Here is a 22481-nt window from a genome sequence, read left to right as displayed (position 1 = left end):
CTCTTATTCACTTGCATACTTTCTTCATGGCTGGAAGATATTTAGTATCTGTTGCGAAGTGTGATTGAGTGAGTTATAATTCAGGGTTTTCCAGGTAAATTTCAGTTATTTCGGAAAATAGATTTTCTCAATTTTTGTCAATTGTTGTTATAAAGTGTGATTTCTCACCGGATGCTCTTTAAGCGGACAAAATAAAGCATGCGAAAGATGTTAAATGTTATAAGATTACACTTGACAATAGGTAAGAGGGCAAGAAACATCATTCCCTTTTTGTTTAGACATCATGGATTCTGCCTCATTTGCTTCATTTTCTGGTTAGTCATCATGGTTCCTATTCACATGTCAATGAAGGATCAGATAAATTGGATCCGTGTTATGCTTTTAGGTGATGATACTTTATAGCCGCAAGTTGTTAAACTTATCAAAGCAAGTTCTACAAGAGTATTTGAATAAGTTTGATTTGTGAAATTTGGTTTGTAGCGTTGCAAGTTGTAGTTACTGTCTATATTTCTCCGGTATTTTGTTGGCGGTGATGCTACACGACTAAATTAGAGTTTCTGCTTTATCATAAGATTTTTTTATTCCTTTTGAACACTGTTTCTGCTTGTGGTTTGAGCTTTGAAGTCTGATCATTGTTGATGACAATATCTAAGGTTCGTGAATTGGCTGAAAAAGAGTCAGAAAATGGCATCTTCAGATTGCTTTGGAGTGATGTTACTCGGTTTCTTACAACAATACTTATCGGCACAACGTATTTCCCCCTCATTGTTCTTAGTAGTGATAAATATCCATTTTCTTTAGTCTTAGTTATGATATATTTTTAATGTAAGGCTATTATGTTGTACTCAGTGTTGTGAATATTGCGGCAACTGCCTTGGTTACAGATGCTGCAACAGCAATGTTTGGGGAAGCTGGTGTCAGTGCAGCAACAGGAGTGATGACTGTATGTTTATTTATTTATTTATTCTTTCTTCAATGTTTGAGGAATCTGTCCCAGGATTCCAAACGAGCTTAAATGGTTTTTATGCATAGATCTGATAATAGGAAACTCATATCCTCCGGGTCCATTCTTTCACTATGTCTACTCACTGTACTTTAAACTAGTTAACTGTTGATTACAAACTAATTTTTCAAAATTCTAAATAAAAATCAAAGGAAAAAACTTCTTTCTGTAAAGGATTGGATGCTATATTCAAAAACAGTCTCTTATTCATGTTTCCTCTTACTTCTTTTTAAGTATAATATCTGTAAATGCACCTTTTTTTGCGCTCCTTTTTCCCTCATAACATCTCATTGTTTCTTTTTTTTTTTTTTGTTTCCTTTGTAACTAAACAAGGTTGCAATTTTGCTTCTCACTGAAATCACTCCTAAAAGTATAGCAGTGCATAATGCCACAGAGGTGGCTCGGTTTGTGGTATGTTGTAAATTTTTTGCCCTTTCTTCTATAATCTGTGAGCAGAAATGTTCCTGATTTAAGCATTTGTGTTTATTTTGCATGTTTTCTGTTTACATGCTTCTTTTCAAATTCTTTCTATAACAAATATTGATTATAATGTCTTTAGGTCAGGCCAGTGGCATGGCTTTCCTTGGTATTGTATCCTGTGGGGAGAGTTGTTACTTATCTTTCAATGGGGATGCTGAAAATGCTCGGCTTAAAAGGAAGAAGGTCTGCTTGAAAGATATCTAGGAATTAATCTTTTCTTATCATATTGTATCTATTACTTCTTTTACGTCTTTATGAAGTTTCGTGACATCTAATCTTAGTTTGTCTGCAAAATTTTAGTCCCTTCGTCACAGGAATGGTGTTCTTTTATTTGCATCTATACTCCATGATAACTCCATTCTTAAGATTGACTTTTAATCTGGAAATTATGATATTTCTGAAACGGCATGCACACTTGTTGGAGCAATCATTGTCGACAATAGACTAAACCATCATTGTTTACTTTACCAGTGAGCCTTATGTAACTGAAGAGGAACTAAAATTGATGCTAAGGGGTGCAGAATTAAGCGGGGCAATAGAGGAAGAGGAACAGGTAATGGATTTTGGGTTTAATATTCTAATTGCACTTTGGTCCATTTTTTTTTCCCTCAAAATTCAGTCTTTTCCCATTTATATGATGAGTATATCTTCAATATATATATATAATTACAGGATATGATTGAAAATGTATTGGAAATAAAAGACACACATGTGAGAGAGGTTATGACGCCACTTGTTGATGTTGTTGCAATTGATGGAAGTTTAAGCCTTGTAGATTTTCATCATTTGTGGGTCACACATCAGTACTCGAGGTATTTAATTATTCTCGGCCTTCAAATTTGCAATGATAGTTCAAACTACAAAGAGTTTTGTTTCCAATGTGGTAACTGGATCATCATATGTTTTATAGGGTACCTGTTTTTGAGCAACGTGTTGATAATATAACGGGAATAGCATATGCAATGGATCTGTTGGATTATGTTAAGAAGGTTGGGAGATTTTCTTTCTCTTACTTATTGTTAATTATAAGTGCTTTACCTATTAATTTTATCCCCCAACCTCATAGTTTGCAGAATTATAATCTGTTTTGTTTTGAAGGGCGATTTGCTAGAAAGTACTACAGTTGGAGATATGGCTCACAAGCCTGCATATTTCGTACCCGGTAACTTATTCTATATTGTGTTCGCACAAAATATACTAGAGGTGATAGACACAAACAAGTTCAGTAGGTTTAATCATTTGATTTAATTTTGAACAGTCTTTACATTTTAAATTCAGTAGTTCATTTGAAATTATATTATGACTTTGTGCTATATTTGCTTAAAACATTTGAGTGTTATGAAAATGGTAGTTGAGATGTAAATCTCATCCTTAGTGTAAATCAGTCAATTTGTGGTTTTATGAAGCTATTGGGTTATGCTTGATAGCAACACACTTATATCTGTTTTACTGATTTAGAGTGTTTGGTGAATACATTCTTATTAGTTGTTACTGGTATTTTCAGATTCAATGTCCGTTTGGAATCTTCTTAGAGAGTTCCGAATCAGGAAGGTTCACATGGCTGTTGTACTTAATGAGTATGGCGGAACTGTGGGGGTATGTGCACACAACTCCCGAATCCAGCCAACCCCAATACATACTCTCTCTAATCTGCATATAAGTTCTAGAAGTCTTCACCTTGTGATGCTTACGGAATCTATATATATATTTCTATTTACAGATTGTAACTCTTGAAGATGTTGTTGAGGAAATTGTTGGTGAAATCTTTGATGAAAATGACTCAAAGGTAAGGCTTAGTATAAGTCATTGCACTCGATTCAGATATTAGTGGCTTATTACGCATTTCTTGCATTATATGTAGACTATTATTAGCCTTTAGCTTTTTGTAGCTTTTTGTAGTTCTTACTTGTTTAAATCTTTATGGCCACAACTCTATGCTGCTTAATGATGACATGCTGATTTACCATAAGAAAACTTCTTTATGTACTTTCGGGGTGATTCTACAGGAGGAGATTCAGAAAAAAACTGGTTACATAGTAATGCGAGCTGAGGGTGTATTTGACGTTGATGCGAACACATCTATTGATCAGCTCTCTGAAGATTTGAACATCAAGATGCCAGAGGTTCTTTACTTTTTATTTACATATTTATCTTCAGCATCTCAACTTGTTAATAGGTCTAAAACAAAAGATTAAATAGTTTGGGGATTTCACATTAGAACTTAGAATATAATTGGTATGAACCAATTCTTTTAAAAGCTTAAACTATTATTTTTTTGGTGACTAAAGCTTAAATGTGCTTATTAGCAGTATGGTAAATCTGTTTTAGAATTTCAGGTCTCTTAATATATATAAGTTGCTGCTACTATTTCAGGGTCATCAATACGAGACAGTGTCAGGCTTTGTATGCGAAACATTTGGATACATCCCAAGGACAGGTGAATCGATCAAAGTGTCTCTTGAACGAGAAGATGAAGATGATGATAATGAGGAGACCAAGTCTGACAACCAGGACTCGAAAGAGAAGAATCAGATTTTTAAACTCGAGGTAATCAATTTGTTGCTGCCTGAAAATTCTCACTCAAAATCTTAGCTTGTGTCTATCGAATTTAGAGCGTGTGGAAATAAGCAAGTTCAATGATACTGCAAAACTATAGTAAATTTTTCACCCGGTAGGCCTATTTTGCAACTATTTTGTATTTTGCTGCAGATACTAGCTGGAAATGCCAGAAAAGTGAGCGCTGTTCGGTTCGAAAGGATAAATGGTGAGGATGAGATGTTGGAGGCCAAAGAAGTAACTCACTTTGTCCCTAAAATTGTCAAGAGAAAATGGAATAATGATGAGGACTCGGACGATGCAGACTACGATGGAGATGCATTTGCGAAGAGACCGCAGCACGAGATTTCTAGCGAGTATATAGATGATCAGGAAAATTCTGACAGAAATTAAGGTTCACTCTTTTCATTTTTTGTTCTTCTTCTTTATATCTATTTGGCATGTTTTGGTGCCATTTTTGCAACACCATGTAAGATGGGAAGGTACATATTGAAAATGAGAATCAATAATGTGAACACATTCATAATTTTGTTCAAAAGGGAATGGGGGGTGTTTACACCAATAAGCCTTGTAACTCAATTGAGATTAGCCCTTTTTGCAAGTTTTGAAATCATGGGTGTGATGATCATCATGATAACGAGGGATTGATCTTCTTCTACTCAACTCCTTTATCATTTGTTTGCACATTTAATGTCAATGTACCTCCAAAAGAAAACTCAGGTGAAAATTTTCATGAATTAGTTTCATGTGCAAACTTACCCATCGAATTTATTTATGAAAAGTTCTAATTTTTTTAATCCGCTAATCAAGAAATTTTTTTTTGACAAAACTTTTATATATTAAATAATTTCGGATAAACGGTGGAGTATATCACTTTTCATATTAGTATTAAAAAAAAAGAATGAGTTGGAGTTAGTAGTGCTAAACGGTAGATTCAAGTGAAAATGTTGAAACTTTGTGTTGCATGAAAACAGATTCGAGCAAAGTTAATCTTAACATCCCAAAATGGTGCAACTAAAATATAACAAAGTATCTAAAACTATCACTAGAACTATATTGAATAGAGAGAACAAACGTGCTTGAATATCAATATTTTAATATGAACAACAAAATGCACATTGAGACATTGAGTCAAAGTTTATCTTCCTTTAAAAAAAAAGGTCTTTGTTTCCGTGTGGAACTGTGGATCCCCCGCCTAGGTTGCTATATAATATAGTCTTATGTCATTATTATTTCTTTGTCGTTTTACTTTCTGGTATCCAAATCCAACAACTATTTGGTGTTCATATTGCAGAGCTAGCTGTGCAGCAGTAAAACTATGATCATATATAAATTGTTAACATAACCAATATTAAAAAATGTTCATGTGTGTTTTAGTTTAGAGTAGAAATGATGTACTTAAGATTAGTTAATTGGATTGCATTGCATCTTAGTTGGCTATAAATCCTCGTTAGTTGCTTATTATTTACCATTATATCATTCATGCCTCTTTTCTTCAGTCCCCAGTAAACCAGTTTCTGTTGAACCAAATCAATATCAGGCCATGGGGTCTCTTTTGTTGCTGCAATTTCAAATCATTTTGTGTCTACATCTGTTCTTCACTTCTTTCTCTTCGTCTTCGTCTTTGTCTCCGCCTTTATGCCATCCTGACCAAAACTCTGCCTTGCTTCAACTCAAGAACTCGCTAAAAGTTGATGGATGGGAAAATGGAACAGATTGCTGTTCGTGGCCTGGTGTCACGTGTGAATCCACGTCCGGTCACGTGATTGGTCTCGACCTCAGCTGGCGTGGGCTTGAAGGTAAAATCAATTCTACAAGTAGTCTTTTCCATCTTACTCATCTCCAAAAGATCAACCTTGCTCAGAATGGTTTCTATGGTCCTCTATTACCATCTCAGTTTGGCGGGTTTGTGAATCTTACACACTTGAACTTGTCTTGGTGTTCTTTTGAAGGTGATATTCCTTCTGAAATCTCATATCTTTCCAAATTAGTCTCATTAGATCTCTCAGGTAACTTAAATCTAAAGTGGACAGAAATCACTTGGAAGAGGCTGCTGCAAAATGCAACAGCTTTAAGAGAGATCTTTCTAGATTATACAGATATGTCATCAATTAGTCTAAGTTCTTTGTCTTTAATCACCAATTGGTCTTTCTCTTCGGTTACTCTTGGTCTTAGTAACACAAATATAACGGGGTATTTGACAAGTGATATTCTTTGTTTGCCCAATCTTAAAGAGCTGCATCTATATGGAAACACATACCTTCAAGTCCATGTTTCTAGATTGAATTGCAATGCTTCTGTTAGTATTTTGGATCTTTCATTTTGTGAGTTCCAAGGATCATTGATCCCTTCATCTTTCTCTAATCTCACATATCTCACTTCTTTGACTTTGTTTGATTGTGGCCTTAATGGTTCAATTCCCTCTTCACTTTCAAACCTTCAACATCTCACTCACTTGGACCTTTCATCTAATAGTATCGTCGGCTCGATCCCATCCTCATTTTCAAACCTTCAACATCTCACTTACTTGGATCTTTCAAACAATAATCTAACTGGTGCAGTCCCAGCATCTTTTTCAAAGCTAGAGCTTCTCACTCATTTAGACCTTTCATCCAATGAACTCAATGGTTCAATCCCTTCATCTCTTTGGAAGCTTCAAGATCTTGTTGTCTTGGATCTTTCTTACAATGAACTAAGTGGTCAACTTCCAGATATATTTGGTGGGCTAAACAAACTGCAAACTCTTAATCTTGGGAAAAACAAAATACAGGGAAAGTTGCCATTCTCATTGTTTACATTGACTCAACTTTCCATCTTGTATTTTTCTTCTAATAAATTTGAAGGGCCCTTACCTAATCAAATAGCAGGTTTTTCAAATCTGACTGAATTATATCTGGATGACAACTTGTTAAATGGGACAATTCCTTCTTGGTGTTTATCTTTGCCGCTTTTGAAACATTTAAACCTTTCAAGTAACCAATTCACAGGAAATCTAAGTGAAATCTCATCTTATTCCTTGCTGTACTTAAATTTATGCGGCAACAAAATTCATGGAGATATTCCACAGTCGATTTTCGACCTTGTGAACCTCACTGAATTGTGTTTGTCATCAGATAACCATGGTGGTTTTGTCAATTTTCCACTCTTCTCCAAACTTCAGAACTTGAGGTCTCTTACTCTTTCAGGCTATGAATCAATATCACTAAAATCTGATGTCAATGCCAATTACACTTTCTCCAATTTGAAAATGTTGCACTTATTTTCCAACACCATACTTGACTTTCCAAAGTTCTCAGGAAAATTTCCGAGGTTGCTCATACTTGATTTATCCAATAACAATCTCCAAGGTGAAATGCCCAAATGGATACATGATTTGGATTCTTTATATCATTTGAACCTCTCAACAAACCAATTGACATCAATAGAAAATTTCTCATGGCATGGCCTGCAATACCTTGATCTTAGTTCTAACTTGATGACCAATGAAATTTCATCCATCTTATGCAATATAAGTTCTCTTGAGGTTGTGGACTTGTCCAACAACTATTTCACAGGAACAATTCCACAATGCCTTTCCAATTTATCATATCTTGAAGTTTTGGATCTACGGATGAACAAACTCTATGGCACTTTGCCAGATACGTTTTCCATGAACAGCAACCTCAAAACTTTGAATCTGTATTGAAATCAAGTAGAAGGCCAATTGCCTAAATCTTTGTCCAACTGCACAGAGCTGGAGGTTTTAATTCTTGGCAACAATCGAATAGAGGATACCTTTCCCTATTGGCTTCAGAATTTGACATCTTTGAAAGTGTTGGTCTTAAGAGGCAATAAGTTTTATAGTCCTGTTGGTAATAACTTGACAACCAAGCATCCATTTCCCAGTTTAATTATCTTTGACGCATCAGGCAACAATTTTAGTGGCCTGTTGCCAAAAGACTTCATTGAGAATTTCCAAGCCATGAAGAATGTTGTTCATGCTGAAGTGGGAAGTGTTTTGAGTTACATGAATAGTCGCTTTTACTCTGCAATAAGTTATGAAACTCAACCAGAGTATGCTAACTCATTGATAGCAACAGTTAAATGGGTCAGCAGAGCTTACACAAAAATTCCAACCATCTTTGCATATATTGATTTGTCAGAGAACAAATTTGAAGGAGAGATTCCAAATGTTATTGGAGAGGTTCATGCACTCATAGCACTCAACCTTTCCCATAACAAACTCATTGGTTCTATTCCTCAATCCATGGGATTTTTGACAGAACTTGAATCATTGGACCTCTCATCGAATATGCTCACAGGTCGGATCCCAAATGAATTGACCAATCTAAACTTTCTTGGATTCTTGAATCTTTCCAGCAACCATCTTGTAGGACAAATACCTCGAGGAAGACATTTCGATACATTTCAAGAGAATTCCTACCAAGGGAACATGGGGTTATGTGGATTTCCATTGCCAATACAATGCAACAAGATCCTCGAAGAAGAACCTTTATCCTCTCCAACCAATCAAGCTGAAGAAAAATTTGGATTTGGTTGGGAGCCAGTGGCAATCGGATATGGATGTGGAACTGTGTTCGGAATAGGATTGGGGTGCTGTGTTTTCTCCATTGGAAAGCCTCAGTGGCTTGTCAGAATCTTTGGAGGGAATCCTAACAAAGAGATGAAAAGGAAGAGAAGAGCAAGAACAAATTAATGGATATATGGTATAATAGATGCATGTCTTGTTGCACACTTCTTGGGACCATGAAACACTGTCAAGTTCTTTTTGCATGTTTGGTTGCACTGTAATACAAACTTGTACTAGTATTTATATTTTCTAGTGCTTCACATCTCAAATACTTTGTCACAATAGCATACCTTTTATAAATAATACATATTGAACTCTCTAGTTATTAATGTAACGTAATCTTAGCCTCATGAAAATTCTACAAAATATTTTTTAATATTATATTTGTTCTTTTTTAGTATTGTAAACAGAGAAGAAGTACTATTATTGAACACAACCTTTTAATTCTAGAGAACAACCTAATCGGATTGATCGGATAAGTGATTAAGAATCAAGGTATGTAAAGTAGTACTATTACTGCACGAGAAATAGTATTTTTTATCAAACTATTTTAGATTGTCATATTAAAAAAGAAGGAAAAAACAATCCAATTGTATTGAAGATATTCCTAATAGTTTTTCAATTGTTCTAACAAAATTACTAAAAAAAATGAACAATCAGAAAATTGTTAAGATCATTGGATTAGATAAAACAGTGAGAATTCAATTCGATCACAAGTTGGTTACAAATAAAAATTAGTTGCTCATATATACAGCATGCATAATAATGATCGTAGATTATCGATAATTTGACATCTTGGTAGTTGTTCTAGATACTTTTGGAAGGTGCAAGTGAAGAGCTTTTGGACCAAGAAACTCTCACACATATATAGGCTTTGAAAACAGAATTCACTTGCAACATAACTTACAAAGTAAACGAAAAGTACCACACCAAATCAAATAAAACATAAAAAAGACAACAGCAAAAGACATAAACTTATTACACATTTACATTACAACAAAAAGCTGAAACAGAGTTGTTCTTGCACGCCGGCGGTTTCCACGGCTCTTCCTTTTGGTCCTTTTACCTCCAAAGAGGACCACTAGCCATTCAGGCTTTCCAATTGAGAAAACACAATATCCCAATCCTATTCCAAGCACCATTCCACATGCATATCCTATTGCCACTGGTTTCCAACCAAATCCAAATTTGTCTTCAGCCTCAGAAGATGGATATTGTTGCAAAGGGACATTGTTGCATTGAATTGACAATGGTAATCCACATAGCCCCATGTTTCCCTCATAGGAATCATTTGAGAATGTATCAAACTGTTTTCCTTGAGGTATTGATCCTTCAAGATGATTGTTGGAAAGATTAAGTACTTCAAGAGAGTTCAGATTGGTCAATTCAGCAGGAATATTCCCATCAAGCATATTTGAGGAGAGGTCCAATGATTCAAGATTTGTCAAATTTCCCAAAGAGTGGGGAATAGGACCAATGAGGTTGTTATATGAAAGGTTGAGGCTTTTGAGTCTATGAAGCTCTCCAATAACATCTGGAATCTCTCCTTCAAATTTGTTTTCTGACAAATCGATAATTACAAAGGAATTTGGAATTTTCGTAAAAGGAAGACTGACTCTTTTAATTGTTGCAACCATAGAACTCGCATATGCTTCATTTGTGTGGCCAGTACCTAACACATCTGTATCAATATAAGACAAAGGGCTTTGCAGATCATGAACAATCTTCATGGCTCGAAAATTTTGTATGTATGCTTTTGGTAATGAGCCGCTAAAGTTATTGCATGATATGTCAAAAATAATCAAACTTGCAAATATCTTTTCAGATTTCAAATTTGCAATGTGGCCGTACAAGTTATTGCCTCGTAAGACCAGTATTTCCAACTTTGATAGATTCTTAAGCCAGTTGGGAAATGTGTCCTCAAATTGATTGTTACCGAGATCCAAATCCACAAGTCCTGAGCATTTGGACAAAGATTTCGGCAATAGACCTTCGAAATTGTTGCCATTGAGATTCAGTGTATTAAGATCCAGAAAGGTATCTGGCAAAGTTCCATGAAGTTTGTTCATTTGTAGATCCAAATCTCCAAGGAATGAGCTATTGGCAAGGCACTGTGGAAATGTTCCTGTGAATTTGTTGTGGGACAAGTTGACAATGTACAGAGAGGTTGCATTACAAAAGAAGGAAGAAATGTCATCAGCCATCGAGTTGAAACTAAGATCAAGGATTTCAAGTGGATACCATGGGAAATGGTCCATCAATGTAAAATTGTTGTGTGAGAGATTCAAATAACGTAATGAATCTATACCATGTATCCATTCGGGCACTTTTTCTTGAAGACTATTGTTGTACAATTTAAGATAATTTAAATTTGGAAATTTTCCTGAGAATTCCAACCAACCAGTAATATTGCTAGAAAGCAACTGCAGTGCCCACAAATTGGAGAAAGTGTGATTAACACTAGTTTCAGATTTTAGCAATAATGAACTACAACCTGAAAGATAAAGATACTCCAAGTTTTGAAGCTTAGAGAAGAGTGGGAAGTGGACAATACCGCTCCAGTTATCTGAAGAGAAGCACAAATCAGTAAGGTTGACAAGATGGAAAATCGATTCTGGAAAGTTTCCTTGGAGCTCATTGTTGCACAAGTCTAAATACTCCAAGGAATAAGATGTAATTTCACTTATATGCCCTCTGAATCTGTTATTTGATAGATCTAAGTAGCTCAAAGACTTGAGAGATAAGGCCCATTGAGGAATTGTCCCATTTAATAAGTTGCCTGTTAGGTCTAGTGTAGTGAGATTTAAAAATGCTACTTTGTCAGGTAGTGGTCCCTCAATTTCATTATTAGAACAATCCAAGGAAGAGAGTTGAGTTAAGGCAAATATTGAGGATGGCAACTTCCTTTGGAAATTATTATACGAAAGGCGAAGGGATTGCAAATTGGTTAGCCTGTCAAACACATTTGGAATTTGACCACTAAGCTTATTCCTTGAAAGACCCAAGTAAACAAGATGATGAAGGTTTGAAAGAAATGATGGGAACGAACCAGTGAATGCATTCAATGAAAGGTCCAAGTGAGTGAGATGCTGAAGGTTTGAGAGCAACGATGGGATTGAACCATTGAATCCATTTCCAGACAAGTCCAAAAAAGTTAGCTGTGTGAGGTTAGAAAAGGAATCAGGGATTTGTGATCCTGGGAATTGACACCATGAAATATCCAAAAAACTAAGAGAAGTACTGCACTTCAACTTTGGAACATGGACTTGAATGATTTCATTTCCAGATAACTTGAGCTCATAAAGATTGGGTAAACAGAGAATGTGACTTGTCAAGTGTCCCCTTATTCCTGTAGAAACAAGACTAAGAGTAACCAAAGAGAAAGAAAAAGAACAATTGGACAAAGGGTTTGGTGTTAAGCTAATTGAAGACATGTCTGTATAATCCAATACAATCTCACGTAAAGCTGTTGCATTTTGCAACATTCTTTTCCAAGTTGTTTCTTTCCACACCAAATCATAATTCCAAGAGAGATCAATTGATTGTAATTTGGAAAAGTGTGAGATTTGGGGTGGAATTTCACCATTGAATTGACAATGAGATAAATTCAAGTGTGTGAGACTCACAAATCTACTAAACTGAGATGACAATGGAGAATACTTGAAAAAATTGAAAGCAAGGTTGAGTGTTTGGAGATGAGTAAGATGAAAAAGAGTGCTATTGGGATTCATATTACCTACAAGTGCATTGCAACTGAGATCAAGGCCAATCACGTGACCAGACACAGAGTGGCACGTGACACCCATCCACGAGCAGCAATCTGTCCCATTCTCCCACGTACTCATCTTTGAATAAACTTGGGGGCACTCATGCTCATACTCATACTTATAGTCATAATTATATTCAGAAAATGAAGGGTTAAAAATGAATTGGGTCTTAAAGTGAAGCAAGGCAGAACTCTCTTGGGAATGGCATAGATGCGAAGACAAACATGCAAAATGGAACATCATAAACATATGAACACACAACACCACTCTAAGAACCAACAACATCAAATACCCCATTGCTTATTGTATGTATATAACTATATATGGCTTACTTGAAAATGGGATTGGTATGTCACTCATCAATTAGGATCCATCTATTTATAGATATTTTTTCTAGCTGGAATTACAAGCACCTATACCCAGCCAATGCATGATTTATAGATTAAAAGCTACAGCGACCAATAATATTCATACTATTCCAATCTATCAATGTCCAAGACTAATTCATAATGTAAGTTTAGTTTTCTTCTAACCCGAGACCCAGATAATTTTATTTCCATGATAGAAGGCATTTGTGGATGAACTTAGCTTGACTCACCAAGCTAAAACTAAGGTCAATATTGGTATTATATGTGGAAATCAATGGGCATGGGAAGAAAAAGAAGTTCATGACAAAAGGGGCACGATCCAGGTCCATGTTAAGAAATAATTCCATTTGATTAGTCTTTTTTTCTTTGGACAGAATATTTATTGGCCTTTTTGTTTGGGGTAGAATATTGATTAGCCTATGAATGAGTCAAATGAGAAATTAGTTGGAGTGAGAGGCTTGTATAATTTCTCTCTATTTTTGTTGTTCTTTTATATTTCTTTTTGGGTATGATAGCTGTGGTCTGTGGGTCATGGAGTAAGAAACTTGACTCTTTTTTTTTTTTTTTTTAATTTTCTTCTTGTAATTATACTCACAGAAATATGACATATGTTTGAACCACACCCACAATATCCACCATGCATTGGTGAGAAGCTTGACTTTAGCATGACCAAAAAAAGCTTGACTTTAGTTTATTTCTTTAAATTTATTTTTTAAGGCATTGATTTATTAGAGTGAACTCCGCCTATGTTACACTTGCGGTACATAGCCGGTCCCAAGTCCGGATAAAGGAGGAGGGTTGTGTTAGGTCTTCGACAACCAACATAAAAATATAGCCGAACCCCCCATGACATGAATCAAAGACATTATTGCGCTAAAGCTAGGTCGTTGCCCGGAAGCAACGCGCCGTATGGCTCGAGTACGGTGTCAAAGCAAGAGCCGCTGCATCGGTGCCCGGATGTAGTGTTAAATGAGCAAGGGTTCTCGCGTTTTCGTGAACGGACGAGGGTAAATAAGCTAGTTCACAAAGAAAAAGGTAAAGGTCGAAGCGACAGAAGGTTGAGATTTGGGACATGGAACATAGGCACTCTAACAGGAAAGTCCATGGAGGTGGTGGACACCATGACAAGGAGGAAGATTAACATTATGTGCCTACAAGAAACGAAATGGGTTGGCGCAAAGGCTAGGGAGTTGGATACTTCTGGTTTCAAACTTTGGTATACAGGAAAGGTGAAGAATAGGAATGGGGTTGGAATAATTGTGGATAAGCAGTGGAAGAAGGACATAGTGGATGTCAAGAGGGTGGGACATCGGATCATCTCTATCAAACTTGTGGTGGAGGGAGGTGTTTTCCATGTGATTAGCGCCTATGCACCGCAAGTGGGTTCGGACGAACAACACAAGATAAGGTTTTGGGAGGATCTAGAGAGTTTGGTTCAAGGCATACCTTTGGGAGATAAGATTTTCTTAGGAGGAGATTTAAATGGCCATGTTGGGAGAGAAGTGACTGGATATGGGAGTATTCACGGAAGCCATGGTTTCGGGATGATCAATGCCGAGGGTAAAACTATTTTGGACTTTTCCTCAACTTTTGATCTTCTCATCGCAAATACATGTTTTAAAAAGAGAGACGAACATCTTATAACCTATAAGAGTGGCATGACAAGCTCTCAAATCGACTTCTTCTTGTTGAGGAGAGTCGACCGAAAATTTTGCATTAATTGTAAAATTATCCCGGGAGAGAGTTTGACAACACAACATAGGGTGCTCGTCATGGATTTTCACGTTGAGCAAAAGTTGAGGAAAAGACATCATACGAAGAACCCAATGACGAGGTGGTGGCGGATGAAAGGTGAGGAACAAAGAAGCTTTCTAAGACGGGTAGGAGAAGAGGCAAAGTGGGATGGGAATGGAAGCGCGGAAGAGATGTGGAGGGAGATGGCAGAAGTTATTAGAAGAACAGCAAAAGAAAGTTTTGGTGAATCTAAAGGAATAGGACCAAGAGACAAGGAGTCCTGGTGGTGGAATGCGAGTATACAAGAAAAGATAAAGATAAAAAGGGAATGCTTTAAAGAGTGGTCTTTATGCCGCAATGCAGATAACTGGGAAAAATATAAGGCGGCTAAGAAAGAGACAAAAGTGGCTGTAAGTGAAGCAAGAACAAGAGCATATGAGGGTCTCTACCAGTCTTTGGGCACGAAAGAAAGAGAAAGGTATATATAGAATCGCAAAGAGCCGGGAAAGAAGAACGAGAGATTTGGATCAGGTTAAGTGCATAAAGGATAAGGATGGAGAGGTGTTGGCTCAAGAGGAGAAGATTAATGAAAGGTGGAAGAGCTACTTCTACGAGTTATTTAATGAGGGACAGAAGACTTTTTCGAGCCTTGGTTGATTATGCACAAGGGAAGAAGATCAAAACTTTGACTTCTATCGAAGGATCCGAGACTTCGAGGTAAAAGAGGCTCTAAAGCAGATGAAAAATGGTAGGGCAGTAGGACCTGATAATATCCCGATTGAGGTTTGGAAGGGTCTTGGAGAAAAACGCATCAACTGGTTAACCAAGCTTTTTAATGAGATTTTAAGGTCAAAGAAGATGCCTGATGAGTGGAGAAAGAGCACCTTGGTACCTATCTACAAGAATAAGGGGGATATACAAAGTTGCGGAAACTATAGAGGGATTAAGCTTATGAGTCATACTATGAAGTTATGGGAAAGGGTGATAGAACGGAGGTTGAGAAAAGAGACACAAGTAACAGAGAACCAATTTGGATTTATGTCAGGCAGATCTACCACTGAAGCGATATACCTATTAAGAAGGATGATGGAGAGGTATCGTAGTAATAAAATGGATCTACATATGGTGTTTATTGATTTAGAAAAAGCGTATGATAGGATACCAAGGGAGGTCTTATGGAAGGTTTTAGAAAAGAAGAGAGTACGGATCGCATATATTCGGGCAATTAAAGACATGTATGATGGGGCCACAACTAGTGTGAAGACTCAAGGTGGTGTGATAGAGGAATTCTCTATTGGTATAGGATTACACCAGGGATCATCCTTAAGTCCATACCTTTTCACATTAGTCTTGGAAGTACTCACAGAGCACATCCAAGAGCCTGTGCCATGGTGCATGCTTTTTGCCGATGATATCGTCCTTATGGGAGAGTCAAGGGAAGACCTAAACAAGAAGTTGGAGTTATGGAGAGAAGCTCTAGAAGTATATGGTCTGCGCATAAGCCGTAGTAAGATGGAATATATGGAATGTAAATTCAGTTTGAGAAGGAAAAACCCCAATATAGAAGTGAAGATTGGAGAAAACATCCTACAAAAAGTTAAAAGTTTTAAGTATCTTGGGTGCATCATACAGGATAATGGAGAGATTGAACAGGATGTAAATCATAGGATCCAAGCAGGTTGGTCAAAATGGCGGAGTGCATCTGGTTTTATATGCGACAAAAAAGTGCCTTTAAAACTTAAAGGTAAATTCTATCGCACCGCTATAAGACCGGCTATGCTGTATGGTACGGAGTGTTGGGCGGCTAAAGGGGAGCACGAACATAAGCTGAGTGTGGCAGAGATGAAGATGTTGAGATGGATGAGTGGTCATACGCGATTGGATAAAATAAGAAATGAAGATATAAGGGAGAGAGTTGGAGTAGCACCCATTGTGGAAAAGATGGTTGAATCGCGTCTCAGGTGGTTTGGACATGTGAGAAGAAGACCAATAGAACATCCAGTCAGGAGGGTGGATGAGATGGAAGATGGACAAAGGGCGAAAAGCAGAGGAAGACCTAAGAAGACCATCCATGAGGTGGTCAAACGAGACATATAAATGGTCTCTCTGTAGACATGATACATGACAGAACACAATGGCGTTGTTTGATTCATATAGCCGACCCCACTTAGTGGGACAAGGCTTTGTTGTTGTTGTTTGTTGTTGTTGATTTATTAGAGTGAATATCAATTTTCTCAAAACGATATCATTTTTATTAGTTGTGGAAAAAAAAATCAATATGTGTAAAAAAATTAGATAGTTAAAACTTCTTATTCTTGGTGGAAGTAATTGTACATATCAAGAGTAACATATTTGTTATTAGGATAAATTGATGTTGTCCCAATATAGATCTAGAAAAAGACCTTGTCCTAGACTAATATATTATACAAAGCAACATTAGCGAATCAATTATATGTTCACTCAATATCAATATCATCAGTTAAATTTTTTAAAATTATTTTAAATTATAGACCATATTATAAATTTTTAACTTTAAATTTTAAATTATAAGTCTTAAACTCTAATTTAAAAAAAATAGAATTAAAAAAATTAACTAATATTAAGAAACTAAAAATTAATTCCTATATATCACTGTAAGTTTTTTGTCACAAAATTTAAGGACCATTCATAAAGTAAGCAAGACTATATATAAGATTTTATTTTTTTATACATAACTATTTCTGCCATTTTCAGGCATTGATAATCAAAGACTATTTAAAATGGGGGTGCTCCCATAAAGATGTAGAAAACGTCTTTTTTTAAAGATATTTTTTAATAATTAAAATTTTACATATATAATCACTTAAACTATGTTATTTTTGTTAAAATTAGATCAGACAAATTAATTTGACCGAAAAATAGTGAATCAAATTTTGAATTCGTCTAAATTAATATTATTTTTTATAAAAAATGATTACAATACCCCTATTATATAAAATGACTAAAATACTCTTATTATATATATTAATTTTGAGAATTCTAAATTCTATCCCTTTTCTTCTCTATCGTTATAGAGTTAGAATTTAAAGATTTTATATATATATATATATATATATATATGATAGGAATATTTTAGTTGTGTTTTATAATAGGGATATTGTAGTAAATTTTTTATAAAAAATATTAATTTATATCGGTTTAAAATTTTAATTTATTAATTTTTTTGTTAAATTAATTTGTCCAGTCTAATTTTAATAAAAATAATACAATTTAATTAATTATATGTATTAAATTTTAATTTTTAAATAATATATTTAAAAAAAAGATATTTTTGACATCTTCATCTAAGTGGCTCCTTTCAAAATGAGCATTTTATTCCGACCCTTCAACAACGTAATCCCAAGTCTTTCCCATTATATTCCCCAAGTCATCGACCTATTAGGATTTGTGATCAACAACGATGCATACTTCAATTATGATCGAATGCTATTGGAGAATAATCTAAATGCTTTATTCCTATTATTTTATAACTAAAATGAAAAAAATATATATTTAATTTGTAAAGAATATAATGTGATGATCAAGTTTATCAATTTCACCCAACCCGTCTCATATTTTCTCCATTCTCTTCCATGTATATATAGATTATCTCTTTCAAATTTTTCTTTAATTTTCGCCGATTTATTGTTGAAGTAAACGAAAAAGATAAACTATTAAATCAAAAATTTATATTATTGACAAAAATAATTCAAAAAATACAACCAATAAATAAGTCACGAAAAAATAATTAAAAAAGGTGACAAAAATTTAAAAATAATTTTAATGTTCTTTTCAATGAAAATGTTCTTATTATATAGTAATTTAATTACGTTAATAAGAAAATTAAATGGAAAATATTCTTCAGATCAAACAAAATACATTGTGAATTTTTCATATTATTATTGTTACCTGTTAATTACTATAGATTAAGATTAAGAGTAACAATTAGAATCCTTTTGGAGCACTAGATATTATTTTATAAATAATACTTGTATTATTACATTTATTTATATTAGCTCCCCAATCTCTATAGTCAAGCATGGATTGAAGGAAGGGTTGGAAAATTTGTACATTTATAAAGACTTTAAGAACGTATTTGCTGGGATGAATTGATGTTACGATAACGTGGTTCAATGTTGCTTATTGTAGGGCTAGAAGTGAGTCAAGTCAGCTCATGAGCCAGCTTGAATTTGGCTCGTTAATAGTTCGATAAGCTAAGTTCGTGAGTTGGTGAGCCAAATTTGAGCCTGGAATTGATCTCATAAATTAAATGAGTCAAGCTTGAGTTTGGATAAACTCAGCTCATTAGCTCGTGAGCTGACTCGATTATATATATATATATATATATATATATCCTATATGCATTTAGTCTATACTTTTAATATTATATACATATGAAATAGTAATATATAATTATATATATTAATGATTTTAATTATTTAAAATTTTATATTTATTTATTACATATAATTTTGATGTAGGACATAAATAAAAAATTTATATTTATTGATAGATAAACAATATATAAAATTGTTCTTTTTAAATATTTTTTAAAATATATAAGTTATAATTTATTGATATAAAATTATAGATTTTGTGTTTTTGTTCTATTATTTGAGCCAGCTCGTGAGCTTGAGCCAACTCGTGAACTTTCGGTGAGCCGAGTTTGAGCTTAAGAAATAGGCTCGATTGTTAATGAGCCAAGCCGTGAGCCAAGCTCAATTTTGGTGAGCCGAACTTAAGCTTGGTCTAGTTCGGCTCAGCTCGGCTCACTTCCAACCCTAGTGGGGCCATAACCACTTTCAATGTGTTGCTTTCTTTTCCATAACCATTGAATTTAGTTAGGACTATGCTACGTCAGTCACTAAAGTCAGTTCCTAATATAAAATACATATCTATCTATTCTTAATATATAAAAGTAGATACATAAACATGCACCATATTATTTTTGAGACATTTTTTTTCTTTTACTAATGTCATGTCAATAATATTGCTTACTTAGCACAATTTTAGAATCAACCACTCAATTCTTGCCAAATCAACTATTATTTCAAATCAGCCAAAAAATAAAATATACAAATAAAAAACTAAAAAATAGAATTCAATAACTTTGTAGCCTCCAAATACATTGAATTCATATTCCTATATTTATTATATCTTACCGTATTAAACAATCCAATAAATTTATAACCGCAGCAATTAATTTATAAATTAAAAGTTTAAAAAATAAAAATTATATTTTATTATTATAATTATGTTTATTATAATCATTTTAATTTTTGCCAATGAGTTATACCTCAAATGGTATAATCTTCGATATTGGTTGCGAGTTCGAGTCTCCGTAACTTTGGTAAAAAAAAATAATCATTTTAATTTTTAGAAGTAACACTAAGTACAAAAAACTATTATTGTAGTTTTTACTTATTATTAAAAATAAATTCTATTTTATTTTACTAATATAAAGTTTGAAAAGAATATTTGAAAAAAAATAATAAATTTATTAAAAGAGTATCAAAACGAAACCAAAAAATATGATATTAGACGTACATTTACCTCAAATGGCATAATCTTCCATATTGGTCGCGAGTTCGAGTCTCTGTATCTTTGGTAAAAAAAAATAATTTTAATTTTTAGAAGTAACACTAGGTACAAAGAACTATTATTGTAGTTTTTACTTATTATTAAAAACAAATTCTATTTTATTTTACCAATATAAATTTTGAAAAGAATATTTAAAAAAAAAAAAACAAATTTATTAAAAGAGTATCAAAACGAAACCAAAAAATATGATATTAGACATACATTTTCATATTAGATACAAATAAAAAATTAAAAAATAGAATCCAATAAATTTGTAACCTCCAAATATATTGAATTCATATTCCTATATTTATTATATCTTACCGTTATAAATAATACAATAATTTTATAACCGCAACAACTAATTTATTAATTTTTATAAATAACTCACTGAAAGTAATAAACATCCATATTACAAATGTCATAATAATATTATTAATCATAATAAATTTTACATTATAAGTATTTACATTCCATACCATTTAAACTACATATATAAATCTCTTATCACTATTCCTTCACATAACATCAAACTTAGCACAAAAAAATTTATTTCCGAACTGCAATGAGATTCTCTTGATGATCAGGTATGACAAAAAAAAAATCACAACATGCATCATACATTCATACTTAGGCCCAGTTTGGGTAACCAACTTAATTAAGCTCCTTTTGATAAAATAACTTAAACAATAAATGATTTTGTTAAAAGTAACTTATAAATAAGTTATTTTGTGTTTGAATTTTTAACTCTAAAAGTGCTTATTTTATAGAAATGTGATGAAAAGTAGAAGTATTATGAGAAAAGTCATTTTTTTTAACTTCTCTATAAGCTCCTAACTAACTTCTTAGAAAGTTGCAATTTGGTTTTGAAAATTGCACCAGACATTAATACTACTACTTTTCATAAGTCAAAAGTTAAAAAAAGGTTATTTATAAAGTTTCGCAAACGGGCCTTACTCAAATACCATATACCTAATGATATCATAAATTGAATATTGGAATAAGAAAAAGATCTTTACAATTTTAGCAACTATATAAAAAAAAAAGAAACAACTACATTTATGGCATATGTAATCAAACACCACAATATCCAACAATACTTTTCATAATCTCATCTATCAAATTATTAGTTGCTAGCCCAATACTTATTTTAGGTTTAGAATTCAATTAAAGGTTTTAGATCAAAGTATTACAACAACTTTTATACTATTTGATGACGACACAAAAAACTTATTGGGCACAACTGCTTCAAATCTAATGACATTTCAGAAAAATAATAACATTGAAGCACCACTTCAACAAGAGATATTACTTTAGATTTTTCACAATTGAAGATGAAAAATCATTATTTTGCTAAACACATTTTTCTATCAAAACTTTTCATTGACACAAGAATCATGCATGTACACCACTAGTCAGATTGTCAACCATTTGAATCAAGTGAGAAAATTATATACTCTCACAATTTTGTATAATATTGATTTATCAAAGAACAAATTAAAAGGAGAGATTCCGAATATTATTGGAGAGCTTCATCCACTCATAGCACTCAACCTTTCCCATAATACACTCATTTGTTCTATTCTTCAATCCATGGGATATTTGACAGAACTTAAATCATAAGACCTCTCATCGAATATGCTCACAGGTCGAATCCAAAAGAATTGACCAATCTAAACTCTTTCCAGCAACCATCTTATTATAAATTAATAGATGCATGTCTTGTTGCACACTTCTTGGGATCATGGAACACTCTCAATATAAATTTGTACTTCACATCTCTAATACTTTTTCACAATAGCATACCTTTTATAAACAATACATATTGAATTTTTTAATCATTAATGTAACGTAATCTTAGCTTCATGAAAATTCTGAAAAATATTATATTTGTTCTTTTTTAGTATTGTAAACAGAGAAGAAGTACTATTATTACTGGACACAACATTTTAATTCTAGAAAACAATCTAATTGAATTGATCAAATAATTGACTAAGAATCAAAGTATGTAAAGTACTCTCCATTTTCATCCGAGTTTTATCCTCTTATTTCTAACTAAGTATAGATGGTTTAATTTTCGTTTTGAATATAGAAACATTTTCAACTTGCATTGAGAGTTGGGATCAGCTATTACTTGATGATGGATACCAAAGAATTAGTATCTTTTTATCAAACTATTTTAGATTGACATTAGATAAAAAAAGAAGAAAAAAACAATCAAATTGTATTGGAGATATTCCTAATAGTTTGTTAATTATTCTAACATAATTACTAAAAGAATGAACACTCAAAACACCTTACCTCCTAACCCGTAAACAAAAAATCAGTTGCGTGGTCATATACCAATGCATAATAATGATAGTTGTTATAGTCTTCTAGATACTTGGAAGGTGCAAGTGAAGAAG

The 22481-nt window shown here is 33.6% G+C and overlaps 3 protein-coding genes across 4 annotated transcripts; 2 read left to right on the top strand and 1 right to left on the bottom strand.

Moving 5' to 3' along the window:
* The first annotated feature begins 659 nt into the window (after positions 1-659).
* LOC112766590 (DUF21 domain-containing protein At1g55930, chloroplastic) lies at positions 660-4702 on the top strand. Of its 2 annotated transcripts, none has more exons than XM_025812490.3 (13): positions 660-751; positions 850-943; positions 1337-1414; positions 1563-1666; positions 1955-2036; positions 2156-2295; positions 2394-2472; positions 2582-2645; positions 2988-3079; positions 3204-3269; positions 3490-3606; positions 3857-4030; positions 4193-4702. In XM_025812490.3, exons 2-13 carry the CDS (start codon positions 899-901, stop codon positions 4430-4432), a joined length of 1281 nt encoding a protein of 426 aa, XP_025668275.2. In that variant the 5' UTR covers positions 660-751; positions 850-898; the 3' UTR covers positions 4433-4702. The 2 variants fall into 2 exon arrangements, with proteins under 2 accessions (XP_025668275.2, XP_025668276.1); XM_025812491.2 differs by having other exon boundaries at positions 708-751; positions 1568-1666.
* An 880-nt stretch (positions 4703-5582) lies between these two features.
* On the top strand, positions 5583-8735 carry LOC112766589 (receptor-like protein 7). The gene is made up of 2 exons (XM_025812489.3): positions 5583-7717; positions 7865-8735. Exons 1-2 carry the CDS (start codon positions 5583-5585, stop codon positions 8733-8735), a joined length of 3006 nt encoding a protein of 1001 aa, XP_025668274.2.
* Positions 8736-9448: 713 nt separating this feature from the next.
* LOC112767351 (receptor like protein 27-like) lies at positions 9449-12995 on the bottom strand. The gene is made up of 2 exons (XM_072223124.1): positions 12346-12995; positions 9449-11958 (listed from the first exon to the last, which is right to left on the bottom strand). Exons 1-2 carry the CDS (start codon positions 12671-12673, stop codon positions 9596-9598), a joined length of 2691 nt encoding a protein of 896 aa, XP_072079225.1. The 5' UTR covers positions 12674-12995; the 3' UTR covers positions 9449-9595.
* Positions 12996-22481: the final 9486 nt, after the last annotated feature.

The sequence above is a fragment of the Arachis hypogaea genome, chromosome 17, assembly GCF_003086295.3.
Source record: "Arachis hypogaea cultivar Tifrunner chromosome 17, arahy.Tifrunner.gnm2.J5K5, whole genome shotgun sequence".
Lineage (NCBI taxonomy): Eukaryota > Viridiplantae > Streptophyta > Magnoliopsida > Fabales > Fabaceae > Arachis > Arachis hypogaea.
This window is presented reverse-complemented; position numbering and strand designations above follow the sequence as displayed.

Coding starts and splice junctions, on each gene's coding strand:
- LOC112767351 (XM_072223124.1), bottom strand. CDS start 12,673: ATGGGGTATTTGATGTTGTTGGTTCTTAGAGTGGTGTTGTGTGTTCAT. Junction 11,959..12,345: donor CAGTTGCAATGCACTTGTAG/GTAATATGAATC, acceptor TTGTTTCTACAG/GAATAAGGGGACACTTGACA.
- LOC112766589 (XM_025812489.3), top strand. CDS start 5,583: ATGGGGTCTCTTTTGTTGCTGCAATTTCAAATCATTTTGTGTCTACAT. Junction 7,718..7,864: donor AACCTCAAAACTTTGAATCT/GTATTGAAATCA, acceptor GTTGGTCTTAAG/AGGCAATAAGTTTTATAGTC.
- LOC112766590 (XM_025812490.3), top strand. CDS start 899: ATGTTTGGGGAAGCTGGTGTCAGTGCAGCAACAGGAGTGATGACT. Junction 1,667..1,954: donor CTCGGCTTAAAAGGAAGAAG/GTCTGCTTGAAA, acceptor TTACTTTACCAG/TGAGCCTTATGTAACTGAAG. Junction 4,031..4,192: donor ATCAGATTTTTAAACTCGAG/GTAATCAATTTG, acceptor ATTTTGCTGCAG/ATACTAGCTGGAAATGCCAG.